General features: G+C 40.2%; 1 protein-coding gene across 1 annotated transcript; it reads left to right on the forward strand.

Annotated features, from left to right (window-relative positions):
- The first annotated feature begins 72 nt into the window (after nucleotides 1–72).
- On the forward strand, nucleotides 73–24,085 carry LOC132306779 (receptor-like protein 52). Its single transcript, XM_059804343.1, has 3 exons — nucleotides 73–2,884; nucleotides 23,569–23,727; nucleotides 23,872–24,085. Exon 1 carries the CDS (start codon nucleotides 165–167, stop codon nucleotides 2,877–2,879), a length of 2,715 nt encoding a protein of 904 aa, XP_059660326.1. The 5' UTR covers nucleotides 73–164; the 3' UTR covers nucleotides 2,880–2,884; nucleotides 23,569–23,727; nucleotides 23,872–24,085.
- Nucleotides 24,086–24,315: the final 230 nt, after the last annotated feature.

Consider the following 24,315-nt stretch of genomic DNA (forward strand, 5'->3'; position numbering starts at 1 on the left):
TTTAACCTATGTTGATATGCGTGTGTATATATCTGTGAGTATATATATATAATTATGTATATGTGAGGAAGTTGCCTTACTTGACTTTGTGTCTCCACGTGATAAGCAACCCTAAATTAATCACTATAAATCAATGTGACCTGAAATTTTGAACAAAACCAAATATGGCATTTTTTCAAAAGCACAACATTTTTCTTTTCCTTATTCTTGTTTTCTCTTCACTTCCATCCACAATCATATCATCAGGAAGGACAGAAGCAGAAGCTCTTCTAAAATGGAAGAATAACTTGTTATCTTTTAATAATTCCATCACTTCATGGTCTGTCACCGACCTAAAAAATCATTGCAATTGGACTGGCATTGTTTGTCACAGTGCTGAAACAGTATCCGAGATCAAGCTGTTCAATTCAAATTTGAATGGAACACTGACCCAATTCAATTTTACTTCATTTCCATATCTCACCCATTTCAACCTCAGTTGGAACCAACTCAATGGGCCAATTCCACTTACAATTGGCAATCTCTCCAAGCTCGTTGTTTTGGACTTGAGTTTCAATAATTTTGAGGGTATCATACCTTCAGAGATTGGGTGGTTGACGGAACTTGGGTACCTTAGTTTTGGCTTCAACAATCTCAGTGGTACCATTCCGTATCAAGTTAGCAATCTACAAAAGGTATGGCACTTGGACCTTCAAGGGAACCATTTAGAAACTCCAGATTGGTCAAAATTCTTAGGCATGCCTATGTTGACTCATCTTTTATTTCTTTCCAATGAACTTACCTCCAAATTTCCAGATTTCATACTCCATTGCCCCAACCTCACCTTGCTTGATTTGTCATGGAACAATTTTACTGGCCTAATACCTGAGTTGTTGTTCACCAATCTTGCCAAGCTTGAATATCTTTCTCTCTCCAATAATTCATTTCAAGGGTTATTGTCATCAAATATTTCAAAGCTTTTGAAGCTCAAAGATCTTGGTCTGGGTGACAACCAGTTTGTCGGTTCAATTCCTGAGGAGATTGGATTACTTTCAGATCTTCAATTCATTAGGTTGTTTAACAATTCATTCCAAGGAAATATTCCTTCTTCCATAGGCCAACTCAGAAAGCTTCAAACACTTGATTTACAAATGAATGACTTGAATTCTACAATTCCTTCTCAGCTTGGCTTATGCACTGAGCTCACAAACTTGAGGCTTTCTATAAATTCACTTACCGGACCCTTACCTTTGTCCCTGTCCAATCTGACCAAAATATCTTATTTGTACATATCAGATAATTTTCTTTCCGGCGAAATCTCACCTTATCTTGTCACCAATTGGACTGACTTGGAGTTTTTACTACTTCAAAACAATTCCTTCACTGGCAAAATTCCACCTGAAATTGGCCTATTGACAAACCTCAGATACATTTTATTGCGCAATAATCAACTCTCTGGCTTCATTCCACCTGAGATTGGAGTCCTGAAAGAATTGTGGCATTTGGACCTTTCGGCAAACCAACTCTTAGGTCCAATTCCTCCAACAATTTGGAATCTCACAAATCTCATTTCCTTGAACCTCTTTGACAACTATCTTAATGGAACAATTCCACCTCAAATTGGGAATTTGAAACTACTGACTGCTTTTGATCTGAGCAAAAACCAATTAAATGGTGAAATCCCACCTACCATTTGCAACTTGAGTTCCCTTGTGATTCTTAATCTATCTAATAACAGCTTCATCAATGTGATTCCACAATGTCTAGGAAACATTAGCAATAAACTCTCTGTGCTAGATCTGCGGATGAATCGCTTTCATGGGACTGTTCCAACAATATTCACAAAGTGCAATAATTTGAGAAATCTGGGGTTGGGTGGAAATCACTTGGAAGGGCCGGTGCCGCGAAGTTTGGTCAATTGTAGACAGTTGGAAGTTGTTGATCTGGCTAACAACAACATAAGTGACACATTCCCCCATTGGATGGATGATCTTCCAGAGCTGCAGGTTCTTGTCCTGCGATCTAACAGATTTGGAGGTACAATAAATACTTCCATGACTCAATTACCCTTTCTTAAGCTGCGAATAATCGACCTCTCTCGCAATGAGTTCACCGGCCCCTTGCCTACAAAATATTTCAAGAATTTCAAAGCTATGATGAATGTTGATGAACATAAAGTGGGTCGTACATACATGGGGGAGAAGAAGTATTATTATCGAGATTCAGTGAAGGTGGTGGTGAAAGGGCTAGAGCTTCAACTTTCGAGAATCCTAACCATCTTCACAACTATTGATTTATCCAGCAACAATTTTCAAGGGGAGATTCCTGACTTCATTGGAATGCTTCATTCACTTCGGTTGCTCAACTTATCTCACAACAGTCTTGCAGGACATATTCCATCATCTCTAAGAAATTTGACTCGGCTTGAATCATTAGACCTTTCTTCAAACCAGTTAGTGGGGGAGATTCCTTGGCAATTGACAAGCCTAACATTTCTTTCAATCTTGAACCTTTCTCAAAATCATCTTGTTGGACCAATACCTCATGGTCAACAATTTGATACATTTGAAAACAATTCATACTCTGGAAACCAGGCATTATGCGGTTTGCCATTGACAAAGAAATGTGGAGACGATGAACCACCGCAGCCACCAACATTGCCACATCAAGAAGTTGATTCAGTTTTTGAAAATGGATTTACTTGGAAAGTTGTAGTGCTGGGATATGGATGTGGGTTTTTATTTGGATTGGTTACGGGTTGTCTTGCCTTCTTAACTGAAAAACCAACATGGTTTGTAAATATTATTGAAGGAAAACAACACGAAACTGGTAAAGGAAGGAAGAAGAGCGGTCAAGGACGTGCTAGGAATATAATTCAGCGAACACAACAAGTCAACTAGCGGTGGTAATGTATCTTTGTTGATCGAATTTGTTACTACTTAGTTGTTCTATGCTGCTTTCTAAATTACTAATAGTAGTTTGTATTTTAATCAAGTTTTATGCCTGAATGTTAAAAAAGAAAAAAAAAAAACAAAAAAAAAAAAAAAAAACAAAGAAGAAGAAGAAGAAAAAGGTTCCAGATCTTGTCAAAGACGAGATTGGAGTCTTTTTGTGCTGATCGGACAGAATGGGAACCATATTATGCGGTTTATACCCCATTAGGGTCGGTATGGTATTCTTGAAATCCTAAAAATTATGATTAGCCCAATGTTTGAATCCTCTCTTTCGGGCTTTAGGTCCTTGAGAGACCTCGAGTGAACCCACTTAAGAAATGTTTGGGCTAGGGTTAGAAACCCTATTCTGACTAAATCTAAATGAACTAACTGGTGTAAACCCGCACCCCTTTTTCGTTGACTAAAAAATAAAGGGACAAGTTTAAGAGATGTTACTATGCAATAATTGTGGAATATTTGGAAATCTCCTTCTTCTTATTTATTTATTTATTTATTTTATTTCAATAAAGTATTTGCCCCTTTCGTTTCGAAATTTCGTTATTTTGTCTTGTTAACAATTATTTATTATAAAATTTGTCTTGTTAACAATTATCTATTATAAATTTTTTAGCTGTTTAAATTAGTGTAACTTAAATATTTTAATCCTTCAATAAGCCTTTAGCATGTTTTGAATCTTAATCTATTTTCTTGTTATAAAATTCCACTTCTATGATGATATATATATATATATATATATATATATACTTAAAAATAACAAATAAAGATTGGTTGATAAAGTTCCTATTTAAGTTGTGTAAGATTGATTGAGACTCACGTATGAGGCTTGACTTGGCACATTGGGTTCTACTTCAAGTGTGGCTCCAATTTGAGCCGAAAACATTGAATGATATAAATGCATGCAGACATATAGCCCACATAGCAAGAGTCGGTCCTCAAGTCAACCCATTGTAAGTCGGTCAACATTGTTGGAATGATTCACCTCCTCAAGTTGGAAATTTCTAAGAAGGTACATAAAGGCGCATATATATATATATACATACATATATATATATATATATATGTTGGACAATACTTTGGTTATATGTCTGCATGCATTTATATCATTCAATGTTTTTGACTCAAATTGGAGCCACACGTAAAGTAGAACCCAATGTGCCAAGTCAAGCGAGTCTCAATCAATCTTACACAACTTAAATAGGAACTTTATCAATCAATCTAATAACATTCTAAATCAGTCTCTGTTTGTGCAAAATAAGGGTTTGGGTTATAGATGATAACAAAAACATCATTTTATCAACTTTGAAGAGAACAAAGAAGATCAAAAGAGAGAACTAATTTTGACAAAGCTTATATGAGAACTACTTGGACCCCCAAGCATTAGCCTGAGTTTATACATAGCGTATCCACCTGTAAGCACTTATCAAACAGTTGTGAAACTCTCCATTAGACAATACAAAGATGGTCAAGAACCAAATAAATACTAAATGGATTGTTGCAAACCTGCTCAGAACACAGGAAAGAAATGTTAACACCTAAAATATAATTCGAGGCAATCATGCCACGTGGTCAAAGAATATGAGGTCCGAACCTTGGGTCAACCTATGATCATTAGGGTGAAAGATTAATTTCTAATCAGGGTGATCAGGTATAAGGTTGGGGGTTAAGAAGAGTGGAATTTTTAGGCCATTAAAGCTGAGATGAGGTTTTGAGCTTATAACCGGTCACAATTGGGACTCTCAGTCTCAATGGTCATGATCATGAGTTCAGGCCAAAATCTTCTCAGTCACTATGGTCATAAGGTTCTCAATGGTCATGATCATGAGTTCAGGTCAAAATCTTCTCAGTCACTATGGTCATAAGGTTCTCAGTCATCATGATCATGAGTTCAGGCCAAAATCTTCTCAGTCACTATGGTCATAAGGTTCTCAATGGTCATGATCATGAGTTCAGGCCAAAATCTTCTCAGTCACTATGGTCATAAGGTTCTCAGTCTCATGATCACGAGTCTTAGGCAAAAATCTTCTCAGTCACTACTGTCATAAGGTTCTCAGTCTCATGATTATGAGTCTTAGGCCAAACCTTCTCAGTCACTATGGTTATGAGAGTCTCAGTCATCATGATCATGAGTCTTAAGCCAAAATACTCTCAGTCACAACTTTCTCAATCACAACGGTCATGGTCAGGAGACCCTCAGTTATAATGGTCACAATCCAAAGTCTCTCCAAAGACTCATAACCAGCCATGATCAAGAGTCTCGATTGTTATTTCTCTCGGTCACAATGATCATAAGACTCTCGGTCATAATGGTCATGATCATGAATCTTAACCAAGATTTCTAGTCACTATGGCCATGATCAAGACTTATGACCAAATATGGTCATGATCAAGGGTCTCGGGTCATTATCACTTGAGGAATCTTTGGGGTAATTCAAATGAAGACCGGTTGTGAATCCCAATGTTTCAAGAACCCAACAAGTCAGGTCTAGAAGTTTGAAGAAAGCTTAAAATAGAAAAGGACAACTTGACAATGTTAGAAGTTCAGAACTACAGATGGAAGGTTCTCACCAACATCTGATGAGGGAAGTCAGGATTGTCAGTAATCAGATGACTCCAGGCTAATGTACAAATCAAGCCAGACATGACAGGTGTAGAGAGCTGAAAATGGCTTGAAGACCAAAATCATCAAGCATGAAAGAATAGGCACCATTTAGTCAAAAATACTATGTCAGACATACTTGTATCTACCTATAGAGGGATGTACAAGTTAGTCAACCTTACCAGCTCAGCAAGGTGGTTAGGAAAAGTCACTTTCGGCTTACAACCAATCAATTTCTAGAGAAACGGTTGAAAGGGACAACACCAGGTGGAAGCCTTTATAAATACCCACTCAAGCATCACAAGGAAGAGGTCCAAGACCATTTCTAAAGTTCAACCTTTAGCATTCCTATCATTTAGCACTTAGCTTTTATTTCATCAAGCTCAGTTTAGCACTTAGCTTTTATTTCAGCAAGTTTAGCTTAACACTATTAGTTTAGTACTTAGTTCATCTTCCAGCATTTAATACTTTAGTTTCCATTTCAATCAAGAGTTTGTAATTCATTCATCATTGTAATCAGTCAAGATCAATGAACAAAGGTTTGTAGATTCAGGTATATTTATTGTCTAGTTAAGTTGCTTCTAATTCATGTTTATCTGGAGTGTTTAAAGTCCTTTCTTAAAGGCAATAGCAACCTTAAGGAGAGGGTCATTCCTACTCTCCAACTTTCGCCTGAATCACCTTAGGTCGGTGACCCGACCCGATAGGAATAGTTTGGCAAGAAATATTCGAGTCCATTAGGACTCTGGCACGCCCGCGTTCTAGGTCAGCCGTTCATTGGTTAGCGACCTCAGACCACTTTGTGAGCCAAACAACTTTGGCACGCCCGGTGGGACTTGTGTTTTATTTGTGAATGGTCGTCGAGACTAGGTCACAGACTCATACTTCAGCTGGACAAGCTAACCCTCAAAGGGAAGATCAGGAAGAAAATCAGCCTGCTCCCATCATGCAAGATTCCGGGTCTGAGCATGAAGAGGGACATCAGGCCAGCCACCAAATGGCGGCCGAAAGTGTCAGCAATATGGTGACACGATTTGAAAGTAGAGTGGAGGCTTCCCAACGCCAAGTCGCTTCCCATTGGTGGCTTCATCTCACATGACTAATACTCAGCTCCAGCAGCTGAATGAGGTGATTAATGCCTTAGTAACTTGTATTGATAGGCAGGTTATTGCTCAGCCGCCTAGGTTAGAAAACCAGAACGATAGACCCGTGGACCAGTTTCTTCCTCAACAAGTTGGTCAACCAGAAAGAGGTGCCCAGCCACATCCCATGGTTAATGGTCCTCGACCAGTAGCTCCAATTCCACCACAAGTCCATCCAGTAGAGCAAGGAGTGAATGGTCACCAACAACCAAGATGGAGGAATCATGACCAACCTAATGGTCGACCTCCTCATTTTCAACCTCAAGTCTTGCCACCTCAGGCTGCAAACCCAGGGGGGCAAGAGGGACATAACCCTTGGCCCAATGTCCCTTTTTCAAAACCAAGTCCCACCTATGGTCATGACTAGGGAGCAATTGGCTGAGGTCATACAAGAACAGTATGGACTAGCTTTAAAAAGGGCTACTCGACCTACTTTTAGGCACCCATTTCCTGACTGGATAGATCGGATGGATCTTCCCCAAAATTTTTGGGTGCCAAACTTTGCAACTTTCTCAGGAGAAGGCAACCAATCGACTCTAGAGCACATTGGCCGTTTCACATTAAAATGTGGGCCACTCAACAACAACGATTGGTATAAAATGAAGCTATTCTCTAACACCCTTACTGAGACTGCCTTCAAGTGGCATCTAAACTTGCCACCAAATTCCATCCACACTTGGCAACAGATGCAGGATGTGTTCCATGATCAGTTCTATAGGACAGAACCAGAAGTCTCTATGTCCGACCTATCTAGGATCCATCAGTTGCCAAATGAGGATGTTGAGACATTTTTGGCTAGGTTTAAGAAGGCACGAAATAGGTGCCAACTTACTTTGCCTGAAGAAGAATTTGTCAACTTGGCCCTTAGCAGTTTAGACTTTGAATTACGAAAGAAGTTCGAGGGTACTCATTTTGGAGATTTGTTCCAATTAGCCGATAGGGTTACCAAGTATGAAAAAATCTTACGAGAGGAAAACGAGAGGAAAAACTCCTCTCGAGGGACCTATTATAAGGACCCTAATTATGAAATACACATGGTTGATATAGTATATGATGACCTAGAGGTCGATGCTGTTGAAATTATTTCAAAAAAACCATATGTATGTAAAGCTTTAGCTAAGCCCTTAGAGACTGTTAGCGGTGTTCAACCCTCATCATCTTTAGCCAAAAGGAATATCTTTGAGGCTGGCAAACAATATGCTTTCGATATAAGTAAAGCAGAGCAAATCTTTGACCACCTGTTGTTTGATAAAATTATCAAAGTCACTGGGGTACATAAAATACCTTCAGCTGATGAAATCAAGGGTCGAGAGTATTGCAAATATCATAACTCCTGGAATCATGCAACTAATAATTGTGTTGTCTTTCGTAATGTGATTCAGGCACAAATCGAGAAGGGGGCATGGAAGTTCCCGGAGAAGAAGAAAGAGGTGATAAGCGTTGACAGTGATCCATTCCCAGCCTTGGTCAGCAGTAACATGGTCGAAATCTCAATGGCCAGTAGGCCACGGAGAAGAATTGATTTTGAGGATACTTCAGCTAACAAAGAAAGCAAGGCTGAAGGAAAGAAACCGATGGTTAAGGAAACTCTAAGGTCTAAGGATGACTTAGAAAAGGAGTTGCGGGAGGCTCAACTGGCGCTGATCAAGCAAGGATTATGCCCTAAATGCAAGACAGACATTGGAAGGGACCGAGAGAGGTTCCACAGCGACACTCGGGGACGTCCTGGAAATTCACGTCATGAAGACAGACCTAGGTCACCCTCGCCCAGGGTGCCTGTGACAAGACGATTAACATGGCCTGATAGAAGGGCTAATACCAATGAGCATCACAAGCGAAGGCGAGAAATGAACTCCAACAGTCGGTCAAGGAATCTTACTCATGCTGTCTGGAAGCCGAGGGAGCATAACTCAAATGTGGCTCGCCAGGCTGAGACATCAGTTAACCACCCAAACCATAGGCAAAGGATGGTCAAGCCACCAGTCACTGACGACGGTCGATGGTCAAGGGTGAGTCATCCAAAGTTCTCTAGGGTCAGGGATATCCCGCCAGCATTCATGACTCACACTTAAGTAAGACGGTGTCAGCGGATGAAAACTGAGTTAAAGAGAATGGAAGAAAAATATTCAGCTCCACAGCCAGGGAAGGTGACTTTGCTTAGGAGAGAACCTATCAAGCAAGATTCAAAAAGTGATCCGAAAGGAAAATCCAATGAAGATAGTGCAGACGGAAATGGATGCACTGAAGAGAAATGTGCGTCTTCCTCCATGAAAGAAGCTGAAGATGAAGCAGGATTTGGTGATGACGAACTCGACCTGGATGACCAGGATGATGGTTCAAAAGGTATCAAATTTGGTTCATTTGAAGGAATTGTGAATTGCAATATGGTTTTTACCTTGCCTCATATTTTTGAGGCTAAGCCTGATCAACCCTCCGCTATGGAGGGAGACGTCGAGGTGATAGATGATGAAGGTCAGGAAGTTCCGGAGATTATTGAGAACCCATCTGAGTCGATCACCGAAGACAAAAAACAGAAAGTCATTGTGATAAGAGCTAAACCACGAGATGATGAGTCAGTGACTATTAGGAGAGATCAGGCGGCTAGGGTGATTTTTGAGAAGCCTTCTGCGGCAATGTCTCAACACTTGAAACCACTCTATATCAGAGTGTTCCTAGAAGGGATGCCAGTGTCTCGGGCACTGATAGATAATGGATCTGCGGTTAATATCCTTCCGATGAACACCATGAGGTTGCTGCAAAAAACGGAAGATGACTTGATTCCCACTGACTTGACAGTCAGTAATTTCACGGGGGGCAGAGCCAGGACCAGAGGGGTAGTCACCTTGGAAATGACAATTGGAAGATGTAAGACCATGACTGCTTTCTTCGTGGTCGACGCAGGGGCGGCTTACAATGCTTTGATTGGGCGTGATTGGTTACACCCACATTTCTGCATCCCTTCTACCCTCCACCAGTTTATGATTTTCTGGGATGGGGATGAAATCCAAGTCATATGGGGAGATAATAAGCCTTTCGAAGCTCGGGTCCATGTGGCTGATGCAGTTTTATATGAGGAGGAAATGGGTCCTGTGAGGCTTATTGGTTGTGACAAGTATGGCACGAGAAGGCGACGATGAGGAAAAATCTGACAGACGGGGACTTATCCGATTTATTCAAGGAACTATCGAGGCCAAATGTTATCTGCGAGCCAAGGCCGATAGTTGAAGTTGATGAACAACAGGTTGTTAATGGACCAAGCCCAAAAGGAGAAGGAGAAAATGCTAGCATTTAAAGCTAGCATGGCACGGCTGAGAGCGTATCTCGCCGAAAGACGGGCAATGTTGTGGAGTGATATGTCGGCCAATATGGCCAAAATCATAGAAGAAGGTGAGTCAGGGGATTGTCGAGATGTTATTCGGCTAGAAGAGCTAGATGCAGCCCCAGCTAAGCTAGAGGATCCGAAAGCCGATGTTCAGGATCCCTTGTTGGAGATCAATTTGGGAACAGAGGAAGAGCCTCGGCCAACCTACATAAGTGATCTTCTAGAACCTGACTTTAAAGCTGAACTAATCTTGTTGCTTAGAGAATATAAGGATTGTTTTGCTTGGAATTACACTGAGATGCCGGGATTACCAAGGTAGCTAGTCGAGCATCGATTACCTATAAAAGAAGGTTTTAGACCGTTCAAGCAAGCGCCTAGATGTATGTCAACAGAAGTGACTATGAAAGTGAAGGAGGAAATTGAGAGGTTGCTCAAAGCAGGATTCATCCAGACCACAAGGTATTGTGATTGGCTATCCAATATCGTTCCCGTGGTTAAGAAGAATGGAAAGATTAGGGTGTGCGTAGGCTTCAGGAATTTAAATTTAGCTACTCCAAAAGATGAGTATCCAATGCCCATGGCCGATCAATTGATTGATGCGACCGCCAAGAATGAGATTCTGTCATTCATGGACGGTCACTCAGGATACAACCAGATATTCATAGCAGAGGATGATGTTAACAAAACGGCATTTAGATGTCCGGGAGCCATCGGCACTTTCAAATGGGTGGTGATGCCCTTTGGTTTGAAGAATGCCGGAGCCACTTATCAACGAGCTATGAATGCAATCTTCCATGACATGATTGGGAAATTTATGGAAGTATACATTGACGACGTCGTGGTGAAATCAGCGACAAAGGCGAAACATCTGGCCGACTTGAGGAGATCATTTGAGAGAATGAGAACCCATGGTTTGAAGATGAACCCACTTAAATGTGCCTTTGGAGTGACAGCAGGGAACTTTCTAGGGTTCTTGGTGCATCGGAGGGGTATCGAGATCGACAAGAATAAAGCTAGGGCGATCATCGACGCTCAACCACCTCGCAACAAGAAGGAGTTACAAAGACTGATTGGTCAAATCACATACTTGGGAAGGTTTATTTCAAACCATGCTGGAAAGATCCATACCTTTTCTCCGCTCTTAAAGCTCAAATCAGAGGAAGACATTCGATGGGAAAAGCATCACCAACATGTGTTTGAATCAATCAAGGAATATCTTGCTAACCCTCCTGTCCTTATGCCACCTAGGAAGAAACAGCCGCTGAAGTTATATATTTCAGCCGCGAATGAGTCAATCGGAAGTTTGTTAGCCCAGGATAATGAAGTAGGGAAAGAACAGGCGGTGTATTACCTTAGTCGTATTTTAACACCGGTTGAGCGTCGATATACGCCAATCGAAAAAATGTGTCTTGCTTTGTATTTTGCTGCTCACAAATTGAGAATATATATGCTACCTGTGTTAGTTTATGTGATTTATGCCACTGACTTAATTAAGTATATGTTTTCTCGTCCAATAATTTCTGGACGAATAGGCAAGTGGTCCTTGGCCCTTATGGAATTCAGTTTCCAATATGTGCCTCAAAGGGCCGTGAAGGGCCAAGCACTTGCTGATTTCGTAGCTGACCATCCATGCTTGGATGTTGATCCGGGAGTCTATGATGCAATGGAGTTATGTGCTATTCAACTAACTCCTTGGACTCTAATTTTTGACGGATGCAGCGCAAATGATATCGGGGGAGCTGGAGTTGTAATAATTGCACCAAATGGCAGGTAAACAACATATTCTTTCTTTCTAGATTTCAAATGTTCTAACAATCAAGCAGAATATGAAGCTCTGATTATTGGTCTTGAAATACTCTTAGAGATGGGGGCACAGACCGTTGAAATCATAGGTGATTCAAGTCTGGTGATCGGTCAGTTGTCCAGCAATTTCAGGTGCCAAAGTTGGCACCTCAAACCATTCCACTCTATAGCCATGCAATTACTACAAGAATTTGCAGAGGTAAAGGTCAAGCATGTTTATAGATTGCATAATAAAGAGGCCAATGATTTGGCTCAAATAACATCTGGCGTTAGGGTGCCAAAAGGAATAATGGAGAATTTGATTAGAATAAAGAGAAGATCATTACCCTCAGTTAAGGCGAGGGAAGAATTGTTGGCGGAGGTCTTTACAATCGAGGTGGAAGACGATATGGAAGAGAATGATTGGAGAACACCGATCGTCGATTTTCTCAAAAATCCAGACCCTAAGGCTGACAAAAAGCTAAAAATTAAAGCTCTTAAGTTTGTGATGATTGATGGAGACCTATTCAGGAAAAGCATTAAAGATGACCTACTCTTAAGGTGTGTCAGTAAGAAAGAAGCCATGAAAGTAATGGGAGAGACCCATAAAGGGATATGTGGTGCTCACCAAGCTGGAATAAAGATGAAGTGGCTGATTAGAAGGTACGCTTATTACTGGCCCGGGATGCTTAAAGATTGTATCACATACGCCAAAGGATGTCAAGCGTGTCAAAGGCATGGGCCAATCCATAGAGCCCCGGCGATTGAATTACAACCAATCATAAAACCATGGCTTTTTAGAGGCTGGGCTATGGATTTGATAGGGAAAGTTTATCCACCTTCTTCTAAACAACATTGTTTTATCATTGTGGCAACTGACTACTTTACCAAGTGGGTCGAAGCGGTGCCCATGAAGTCAGTACACCAAGAAGATGTGATTCGGTTTATCAAACAACATGTTATTCATAGATTTGGGATCCCAGAATCAATCACAACTGATCGAGGTTCAGCCCTTGTCGCCCAAGAAGTGCAGGCATTTGCAGCAGAGTACGGGATCAAGCTCCTAAACTCAACCCCTCACTTTGCACAAGGAAATGGTCAAGCCGAGTCGTCTAATAAGACGTTAAAAGGCATCATTGAAAAAATGGTGGAAGATAACCCTAGGGTGTGGCATGAACTGTTATCAGAAGCACTTTGGGCATATAGGACTTCTCAACGGTCAAGCACAGGTGTGACTCCATTCACGCTCACCTATGGTCATGATGCAGTTTTGCCTATGGAAGTGACTGTGCGGTTAATGAGATTCGCATTGCAAAACAATTTGACCCCTGCTGAATATAATGAGTCTATGTTGATCGAATTGGAGGACCTAGATGAAGTAAGGTTAAGGGCTCTTGACCACATACAAGTTCAGAAAAGGCGAGTAGCAAGGGCATATAACAAGCGTGTTAGGGCCAAAATCTTCGGTGAAGGTGACTTGGTTTGGAAGACTGTCCTCCAAATGGGTGTGAATGATCGAAAATATGGAAAATGGTCACCAAATTGGGAAGGTCCATTTATGGTTTACAAAGTCTTAAAAGGAGGCGCATATCATTTGCAAGATCTTGACGGGGAAATACACCCTCGACCGATTAATGGCCGATACTTAAAAACTTATTATCCTACAATGTGGGAGACAATGGAGAATAAAACCAAAGATGGTTAAATAACCAGAAACCATAGAGACATTCATTTCATTCATTGTTTTTATTGAGTACAAAAGTTTATAAAAGTCATTACCTATCATTTTCTTTGCAGATAAACAAAATGACTCCTGAGCTCATCCCACTCTTTCTTAGACATGGCCATTTTTTCATCCTCTTTGGCCTTCTCAGTCCTCAGTCGAGGAATTTCTTTTGAGACCGATTCTCTCTGCTGATCAATTTCCACATTCTTTTGATAAATCTCCTTCATCTGAATAGCGAGTCCTTCTCTTGACCGGGCAGTTCCAGTCAATTCCATCTTGAGACGTTCTATTTCCCGTTCGATCTCTGCTGCTCTCTGGTTTTCCTTGACATGAGTTAATTTTAAGGCCCGAAAATGGGATACATTGTCTTTCTCTTGTTGAATCAAAGATTCTTGCTCCTGCAGCTTTTCATGGATCGTAGACGACAGCTCACCAGCCTTCTGAGAGGAGAGCTGAAAATCAGAGACGAGAGTTGGGAATCGACTCTGGTTAGATTGAAGATGGTTTATCTGTTCTTGACTTAAGTCATGATGATCTATCAAGACGGACATGGCATCAGTCACATCAGCAGCCAAACTTGGCATCTCAGAGAGGTCTCGGGACACGACGGCGACTAGTAATCTTTTTGCCCCCTTAATATCTGGCAGACGACTGGAAGACGTAGGCACAACGACTGGCTCGTTCATCAAGGGATCTAGATCAAACCCAGCCGCTATCTCGGAAAAGTAGGCATCAAAGTCATCGATCGTGCTATAAGTTTGAAGGGGCGTTTGGGACTGAGAATTTGAGCCAGCCTGTGAATGAAAGGAATTTAGTAAAACAAGTCAAGGCTTGAATAAAAGAATAAGTCATAAATACTCACACCAACTGGTGAAGGCCGAGTCACGTGGCCAAAGGTGCGTCTGGTAGCAAACGCTGGTGCAGAGTAAGGGCTTGGAACTCTTGGTTGTGTACCCGGGGCAACCTGCAAGAGAAGAATGTTTTTTTTGAAAGCCTAACTTTGATAAAGATATACGGGAGATATACTGAAAGATCATCTTGAAAATCACCTCAGCCCCATCAAACTGATGAAAGACAGTGTTTGGTTGAGTAGTGGCTTGTTGACACTCGACTCCACTAGTGTGAGGGTGATCAGCATTCGCAATGTCATCACAAATGTTGATCCTATCTCTTGACAACGACCTAGCCGAGTGTGAGGAAACCTGTCCGTAAAGATGCCATGAGAATCGGCAAGGTACATTGATAATGGAAGTAAAAACAAAGCCTAGTTACCTCACGGCTGGTAGAGATATTTGTCTCAACTGAGAAAGTCGATGGCATCAAGGGGTCAGGATTTTCTTCCTCGATCAGAGGCAAAGGGTTGGTGGTCCTGACTGAGGTAACCTGTTTTTTTTCCTTTCCCTGCCCTGATCACCTGGAATACTATTGAGGTTAAAAAAGGGGTATATAGGTGGCACATATAAGTAAGCTAAAGTTCTAAGAGATTATGCTTTAAAGAATTCATAAGGAGAACCTTAGGCCTCTTGGGGGGCACCACGTTTTCCTCATCAGCCTCAGGCATTTCCGCCTCATGATCAGAAACTCCCAATGGGTCATAGAAATCAACAGCTGCATAAAGGAAAAGATATTCTTATGATCTAAGGCATAGAACTTGGTATTTATATATATGTAAGTGTGAGTGTGTACCTTCTTTGGACGACTTTGATTTTTTCGTCCTGCTGGGAGAACCAGGATTAGCCACACTGATCCCTTTTGATGGCTTGGTCGAGGCTCCTTGGGGTTTAATAAAAATGGAGGCAATCCTATTTGTTATAGTGCGAGAATCCTCCACCATAACCTCCGCAATATGGTTTCCCCACCAGTAGTCAAAGGATGGAGAAGTATCAGGATTTTCCAGAAATGGCTGCAAAGAGAACTTGTTACAGAGACGGTTAAACCGGGAGGATACTCTATCCACCGTTTCTTTTGAGGTGAAGACTACTCGTTCCAAGAAAGAAGTATTGAAAGATCGAAAAGGCGGAAGTGGAATGAGTTGGGTGAGACCAAATTGTCTAGCAAATTGTGGGGGATTGTAATACTCCTCCCCACACTTACTATTTGGAGAGCCCATTCTTGAACATCCATAGGAGATGTCCCTAGCAATCAAGAAACTGGCCCAGGTTTATGTATGTTCGTCTTGGCAACTCGGTGGAGCCTGGGCAGGGGGATAGGAAAGCCACAAAGGTCACCTCGGTCTAGGAGAGAATGGCAAGAAAAGATGACTGGCCCGGTATGCAGGGAGTTTGTAAAAAAAGGAGAACACGGTTTTGAACGATCTTTTTCCTGGTTGAATATATGCATAATGATAGCCGGGAACAGGAACAGCGGTCGACAAGTCGAGATTGGGGTAAAGCTCAGGGAAATATGCGTATTCCCAAAGTTGTAATAGCCAGAATGGCCCAAAACAGGTTTTGAAGTTGGAAGCAACATATTCCCCGATGCCACGGTAAAGATAAGAAAGCAAAAAAGGAGCGAGAGCAAGTTTCTCGCCCGAGTGAAGAGCAAGGGCCAATTGAGTAAATTCCTTAGTGACTGTGAGCGAAGAAACGCAAAATAAGAACCTGTTCAGCCAGTACACCAAGAAAGAAATATGCTCGGCGATGGAAACCGAAGTTCCTTTACCTTTCCTGGCTTTAATAAAAGGGCCATGGGTAGTAATGCGCTCAGAAGCGTCAGGTTTCTTTGGATATTCATAAGCTACTTCAGGAACGGTGAGAAGTGAATTTATTTCTGTACCGTGAGGCCTGAGCCCGGTAAGAAAACAGATATCTTGCACCGTCGGGCCAATCATACCACACCGAAGATGGAAGGCATTGGTGGAACTCGACCAGAAAAAGAGTAATGAGACGAGAGCCTCCTTATCGATAGAGATTCGATTTTTTGAAAGAATGATGGCATCGTAAATGCCGACCTCCTTCCATAATGCTCCGTAGTGAGGTTTGACCCGATCAACCCAATCAATCCAGTCACTTTGAGGGATCGGGCAATTTTTGAAAAGGTTAGAAGAATCCACAAGATTAGAGAACTCGCGCTGAAATGGGAGTTGCTCCTCAACTAAGGGACAGTAGGGAAGAAGTGAGGTTGGTGGACTATCTCTGAAGGCTGGAGCAAGGCCGATTCTAGGTAAGGAGTCAGCACCTAAGACACTGGCTAACACTTCACTAGTGCTGGAAATATCTGTAGCGATGATCTCGTTGACGAGTTTTTGAACAATCCCGACTTGACTGGAAGGTTTGTTACTAGCCGGAATTGACGTATTCTCAACAACGATCGTTACGTTTTTATTACCACCCATTGGCTGAGATCCTGAAGAAAAGAAAATAAAGTTAAATTAGAGAAGGACCAAAGAGAAGAATTCACTTCAAGATACTTACTAGTCGACTGGCCGGAGTTGTTGTTTTTACGGTGGCAAATGTTGAATATTTTGTGTCACCCTTTATCTAAAAATTGAAGAAGGGATAATGCACAGTGTGAGAAGAACTGACAAGAGGAAACAGTCACTTGGCTTTATTTACAATCATGTTCAACACAAGTCAAGGCCGCTTACTAATTTTGACAAAGCTTATATGAGAACTACTTGGACCCCCAAGCATTAGCCTGAGTTTATACATAGCGTATCCACCTGGAAGCACTTATCAAACAGTTGTGAAACTCTCCATTAGATAATACAAAGATGGTCAAGAACCAAATAAATACTAAATGGATTGTTGCAAACCTGCTCAGAACACAGGAAAGAAATGTTAACACCTAAAATATAATTCGAGGCAATCATGCCACGTGGTCAAAGAATATGAGGTCCGAACCTTGGGTCAACCTATGATCATTAGGGTGAAAGATTAATTTCTAATCAGGGTGATCAGGTTTAAGGTTGGGGGTTAAGAAGAGTGGAATTTTTAGGCCATTAAAGCTGAGATGAGGTTTTGAGCTTATAACCGGTCACAATTGGGACTCTCAGTCTCAATGGTCATGATCATGAGTTCAGGCCAAAATCTTCTCAGTCACTATGGTCATAAGGTTCTCAGTCATCATGATCATGAGTTCAGGCCAAAATCTTCTCAGTCACTATAGTCATAAGGTTCTCAATGGTCATGATCATGAGTTCAGGCCAAAATCTTCTCAGTCACTATGGTCATAAGGTTCTCAGTCATCATGATCATGAGTTCAGGCCAAAATCTTCTCAGTCACTATGGTCATAAGGTTCTCAATGGTCATGATCATGAGTTCAGGCCAAAATCTTCTCAGTCACTATGGTCATAAGGTTCTCAGTCTCATGATCACGAGTCTTAGGCAAAAATCTTCTCAGTCACTACTGTCATAAGGTTCTCAGTCTCATGATCATGAGTCTTAGGCCAAACCTTCTCAGTCACTATGGTTATGAGTGTCTCAGTCATCATGATCATGAGTCTTAGGCCAAAATACTCTTAGTCACAACTTTCTCAATCACAACGGTCATGGTCAGGAGACCCTCAGTTATAATGGTCACAATCCAAAGTCTCTCCAAAGACTCATAACCAGCCATGATCAAGAGTCTCGATTGTTATTTCTCTCGGTCACAATGATCATAAGACTCTCGGTCATAATGGTCATGATCATGAATCTTAACCAAGATTTCTAGTCACTATGGCCATGATCAAGACTTATGACCAAATATGGTCATGATCAGGGCTCTCGGGTCATTATCAATTGAGGAATCTTTGGGGTAATTCAAATGAAGACCGGTTGTGAATCCCAATGTTTCAAGAACCCAACAAGTCAGGTTTAGAAGTTTGAAGAAAGCTTGAAATAGAAAAGGACAACTTGACAATGTCAGAAGTTCAGAACTACAGATGGAAGGTTCTCACCAACATCTGATGAGGGAAGTCAGGATTGTCAGTAATCAGATGACTCCAGGCTAATGTATAAATCAAGGTAGACATGACAGGTGCAGAGAGCTGAAAATGGCTTGAAGACCAAAATTATCAAACATGAAAGAATAGGCACCATTTAGTCAAAAATACTATGTTAGACATACTTGTATCTGCCTATAGAGGGATGTGCAAGTTAGTCAACCTTACCAACTCAGCAAGGTGGTTAGGAAAAGTCACTTTCGGCTTACAACCAATCAATTTCTAGAGAAACGGTTGAAAGGGACAACACCAGGTGGAAGCCTCTATAAATACCCACTCAAGCATCACAAGGAAGAGGTCTAAGACCATTTCTAAAGTTCAACCTTTAGCATTCTTATCATTTAGCACTTAGCTTTTATTTCATCAAGCTCAGTTTAGCACTTAGCTTTTATTTCAGCAAGTTTAGCTTAACACTATTAGTTTAGTACTTAGTTCATCTTCCAGCATTTAATACTTTATTTTCCATTTCAATCAAGAGTTTGTAATTCATTCATCATTGTAATCAGTCAAGATCAATGAAGAAAGGTTTGCAAATTCAGGTATATTTATTGTCTAGTTAAGTTGCTTCTAATTCATGTTTATCTTGAGTGTTTAAAGTCCTTTCTTAAAGGCAATAGCAACCTTAAGGAGAGGGTCATTCCTACTCTCCAACTTTCGCCTGAATCACCTTAGGTCGGTGACCCGACCCGATAGGAATAGTTTGGTAAGAAATATTCGAGTCCATTAGGACTCGGGCACGCCCGCGTTCTAGGTCAGCCGTTCATTGGTTAGCGACCTCAGACCACTTTGTGAGCCAAATAAGAAAATAAAATTTGAAAACCTTATATATATATATCCCGATCACGAAGTGTTTGGAAATTTTTGAATAATTCTTTCTTTTTCCAAGATTTTCCTCTATCTCAAACAAAGGATTGGGATATTCCCCACACTTTTTTCTCTCTCATCATAAACAACAAATTGAAGAGCATATAATCAGCAAACAGAAACCAGAACAAATATATATCTCTTTTGTTGGGAGAGTTAAAAAGACGGTATCATCCAAGCAAAGTGCACCAGTAAGGGCTTACAAGACAAACACGCCAAGCCATATTTTCCATCTTACCATGGAGATCAGAGGAAGGAAAGAAAGCAATTACGCACCAGGCCGATTCTTCTGAAACAAAGCATTCAAAACCACCATTTATGGACTATTGTTACCTGAATAGTGATGAAGTATCGGTCAGCAATATAACCTTTCCTTTGCAAATGGTCCTTTTGGTATTCCCAATTAGAGGTTCACTATAGGACTTCGGTGTGCAGCTCGCTTCAATTGTGCAATGGTAAGCATATAGCCTTCCAGACAATTGCGTATCAGAACTACATGACCAGGCTTCAAATTTATCAATGATGAGGTTTGCAACCCTGATGAGTTTCATTCAAGGAGAATCGCTAGGAAATGATGTGTCTTCATTCTAAGACGAGCTCAAGGAAGCATTGCAAGCATCCATAGGCAGCTGCAGAGACACAACAGGCTCACCAGAGCTTAGTTCTCCAAAAGCTAACTGCATATATAGAACATAAAGGTCAATACTACATTCAGTACTCTCAAGGGGACTGTAATGCATCTCCTGACTACTATCAAGACAACCTCCACATTAAACTCACCTCCTTGAACTCAAAAGGGTGCCTCAAGTGATTCATCCCAAACTTCTGCACTTCCATTAGATACATCTTCACCATTTTCTTCCATCGAAAGCCTAATATATAATCTATGTGCAAAGCGATCCCACTCTGTCAAAGTTGGATCTTCTCGTTCTTGCTTATAAAACAAATGCCAACGACTGTTATATTTCCAGATATATAACCATCCATGTTGCAACTCACAATGTGTGGCCATGCAAAATCTACAGGACACTAATAAAATGTCTAATGTACCTGGTGAATGAGAAATGGATCACGAGTTTCAAAAGCCACAAATTTATTAAGATTGAAAAGAATATTGAAAGCATTTGCTGAAAGTTTGCATCCTTTAAAGTCATGCAGCGTGATGTAATCTTCCCTCTGCAAGCAAGATGGTGTCATTGCCAGTGAAGGGATAATATCTAAACAGAATGAAAGAGAAGTAAATTGAAGGTATCATTAAAGAAGTAATTTTCAACCTCTGGTGAGATCATATCAACTATCTGACACAATATGTCCTCAAACAGAACAGGTTCTTGGGCCATGCATTCCATTCGATGCAACTGTTCCTCGTAAAAGAATTGCATCTCGGTGGATGTGAGAACCCCATTTCCATCCAAATTTATGCACTTAAACCTGGAAAAAAATAAGAACTCGTGAAATGGGTGAAGCATGACTGACAACAGAAGAAATTAATATAGTGCATGAAAAGTTAGGCTGATATCTGAAGCCTTGTCCAAGTGCTAGACTCCAGGGAACACGAAGAAGAACCAATAGCTTCACCAGCTTCACCACAACTTTCTGGCTCGTGCTTCCTAGATAGAAAATATGGTAAATCACTATAAAAATAGAAACCGAAAATCATCGATTTCTATTGATTATTTTCTGCAATGGCACTTCATTACTGCTGCAGACAATTTTAGGACACCAATATGTTTTTGAAAGCTCCATTTCATTTAGGCCCTGTTTGGTATCTGTTTTGCTTCATGTGTTTTTGTTGTAGGCGTGCTACAACAGTAATTTTTTAGCCTAAAACATGTTTGGTTCGGTCTGCTTTGTTGCTAATAGTGTCAAAACAGATTCAATTTTTGGGCCAAAAGTTGAAACACCATTTTGGTGTTTTAACGTGTTTTGGGTACTGTTGGCCCAAATAATCACTGTAGCAGAGGAAGTAAAAAACACTCACTTAAACCAGACTTGCAACACGTATGTAAACCATGCTTAAAACATTTCAGTCATTTTATAGGGTTTTCTAGAGAGCTCGAGCGGAGGCGATTTTGTGGCGACTCTGCTGTGTGTTCTTGTTTGGCTGAAATCCACCAAACCGACCACTAGGGATGGCAATTAGCCCCGCCCCACCCAGCTCCATTTTTGGCGATTTTGGGGGACCGTTAGGCTTATTTGGGTGGAGATGGTTTGATGTAATGAAAACCCGCAAGGTTTCGGTGCGGGGGTAGGTCGCCCCACCCCGCCTAGTCCCGTTTGGATAGGTAAATTACTTAAGTACCCTTATTTCATTGGATAGGTAAACGGGGAACAATGTAATTTGGCTTGTCTCATTTTGGTATATTAATACTTTTGCTAAATTGCTATTATCGAATGTTTTTAATGTTAAATTTTATGTTAAACTTTTTATTGTCCATACTTTTTTTTTTTTTTTTTTATGAATATTTTCAATAACTATATAATTTTAGTTGATAAAAAAAAAAGTAAATAAAAGAGAATTTTTGGTCTTAAACGGGGCGGGGTGGGTACCCGTGAGGGTAAAAATGTTAAATGGGGGCGGGGATAGGATGGAAAGTTCCCCCATTTTTGCGATTTTGGGCGGGGACGGGGGTGGGGTTTTTAAACAGTTGCGGGGGTGGGGGAGGGTACACCCGCCCAAACCCGCCCCCGTTGCCAACCCTACCGACCATCGATCTTTGCTTTTTTGTTGTCTTCGTCGAAGAATAAGGCAGGAATCGGAGAATCTGAAGCGATTGATTGTGGCTCGAAAATGAGTCATCGTATAAGATGATTTTTGCCGGACATTCTTTGGGGTCTGGTGTTGCCGCCATCTTGACGATGATCGTGGTGAACCACGGTGACTTGCTCGACGGGATTTCGAGAAGTCATGTGCGATTATGTGTCGCTCAATTTAGCTCTGAAGTATGCCGATGTTATAGACTCTGTGATCTTACAGGTGAGGAATTTGAATGCCCCCAATTTGATTTGGTTTTTCTGGTTTCAGTTTGTTTGAATCAATCAAATGAGAAGTTATTATGAAATTGGTTTTATTCTGTTTATATTTGCTTATAAATGTATATTTTTGAGTTGTTTGATTCAATTGCTTCTGGTTCCTGATAAAATTCATTGCGTATTTGCAACATATTGCAATGTTGGATATGTTGATTTTGAGGAGTCATGGTGTATTCCATATTTCCGAGTGCGATGATTGGATCTGTTGTTCCCCCCTCCCTATCCTATGTACGTGTGTATATATGTATACTTACTTATTATGCATGATTTTGGAAGTGGGTATGTGATCTCAATTTGGGATTGCTAGCTTCTTTCATTTGATAGATTCCTTTGGAGGTTGTTTAGTAACCTCAAAATACAGTTGTGAACCTCAAGAAGTTCAAGGAAATGAGTTCATGTGGTTGGATGATTTCTTGGTAATTATACATGTGCAGTAGCACGAACCATCTCGGTTTGAAAATAGATTATCAATAATGTGTCTCATTAAGATTCTTGTCTGAGTTTTATTCTCTGTGTTGAAGGGGTTTATGTATTTCAACTCTTTAAATGTTCAGGATAATTCATATGTTCTGTGTACTTCATAATTTTGGATAATATGAATGTTGAGGCTTTTTTTTAACCATTTTTTTTTTTTTTTTGTACATTAGCTAATTAGCCTAGCCCTAATATAAATTGACATATTCATTTACATACAAAATAAAAAGAAAAAGTTAGTTCCAGAATTTTTCTAACCTGACCATGTTAGCTTTAGGAAAACGTCCATCCGTTAAATCTTTTGTTCAAGAAAAGCTATGGTCTGTGGTCCTGTGGACAATGAGTTGTGTTTGGTTTGTTAAGCTGATTTTGACTGTTGCATCAATGGTTGTTGACCAACTGATAGATATATAATTTGGTGGAATGTGATGATTATTAAGCATATTTTATTGAATAATTGATTAATATTATTGAGTAACTGTTTAAGAGAAAGCAATAGAGAGTGTATGACATATGATGGAAAAAAACTTATTTGACCTAGCTGATATGTTGTTTATGTCTTGAAAATACCTACATTTCACTATCAGTATATAAATTTGGTGGAGTCACTCCAATGTAATGAACTGACCATGCCAACTTAATCTTACCCAGGATGATTTCTTGCCAAGAACACCCACTCCCTTGGAAGATGTCTTTAAATCAATGTTCTGGTTAGCTGTCTTTCATTTTTTAATTTTTAATTTTGTTTTCTTTCCCTATGGTATCACACAGACTGTTTTCTTTCCCTCCTCAAAGTGATGGTGAAAACGGTGAGTAGTTGAGCATGTGCCTCCGGCTCAGCTTCGAGAAATGGATTAGTTGCGTAATACTATTGCTAACCGAATCTGGAATTCTCTTGGGCACTCTTGATCGATCCTCCTGAAAGTGATGGTATGTTTTTTCTTTTATATGTAATATATTTGTTGCTATTGTGGGCTTGTAATATTTATATATGTAATATATATCTTTTTTGTTGTTACTATTACTTGCTACTATTATTATTAATATATTTAAACTTAAATGCTACCATTGCAGATATGAAGTGTGTTGATGCTCTCTTGAAGGTGACTTGTGCTGTTATGAAGATGATGTGTTGTTGCCATTGCCATCTACTTTATGAACATATTATCAATTTTTAGTCCCAACTATGTATTGTTATGCTTTGTTCCAAAACATTTTATGTAAAACTTAAACTTGTTTAATTTGTTGGTTGAATATTTAAGCACTTGTAAATGGTATACACTCTATTCCACTTATGCTTGCAGTTGGATTTGTTTTTATTTTGAATGTGTTGGACTATACAGGTAATAGGATAACAAAATTAAAGTAGGTTATTGCAAACAACTTATAAATAGGTTATTGCAAATTTTTTTAGGGCTTTTATAGCCACTTATTATATAGTTATATATGAAAAAATATTGATAATATTTGAATTATTAAAATGTATTTTCTAGACATTTTTGTAAATAAATTATAAAA

This window comes from Cornus florida, unplaced genomic scaffold (genome assembly GCF_030987335.1).
Source record: "Cornus florida cultivar Cherokee Brave unplaced genomic scaffold, ASM3098733v1 CherokeeBrave_3.0.0_Hap2_Chr05, whole genome shotgun sequence".
NCBI lineage: Eukaryota > Viridiplantae > Streptophyta > Magnoliopsida > Cornales > Cornaceae > Cornus > Cornus florida.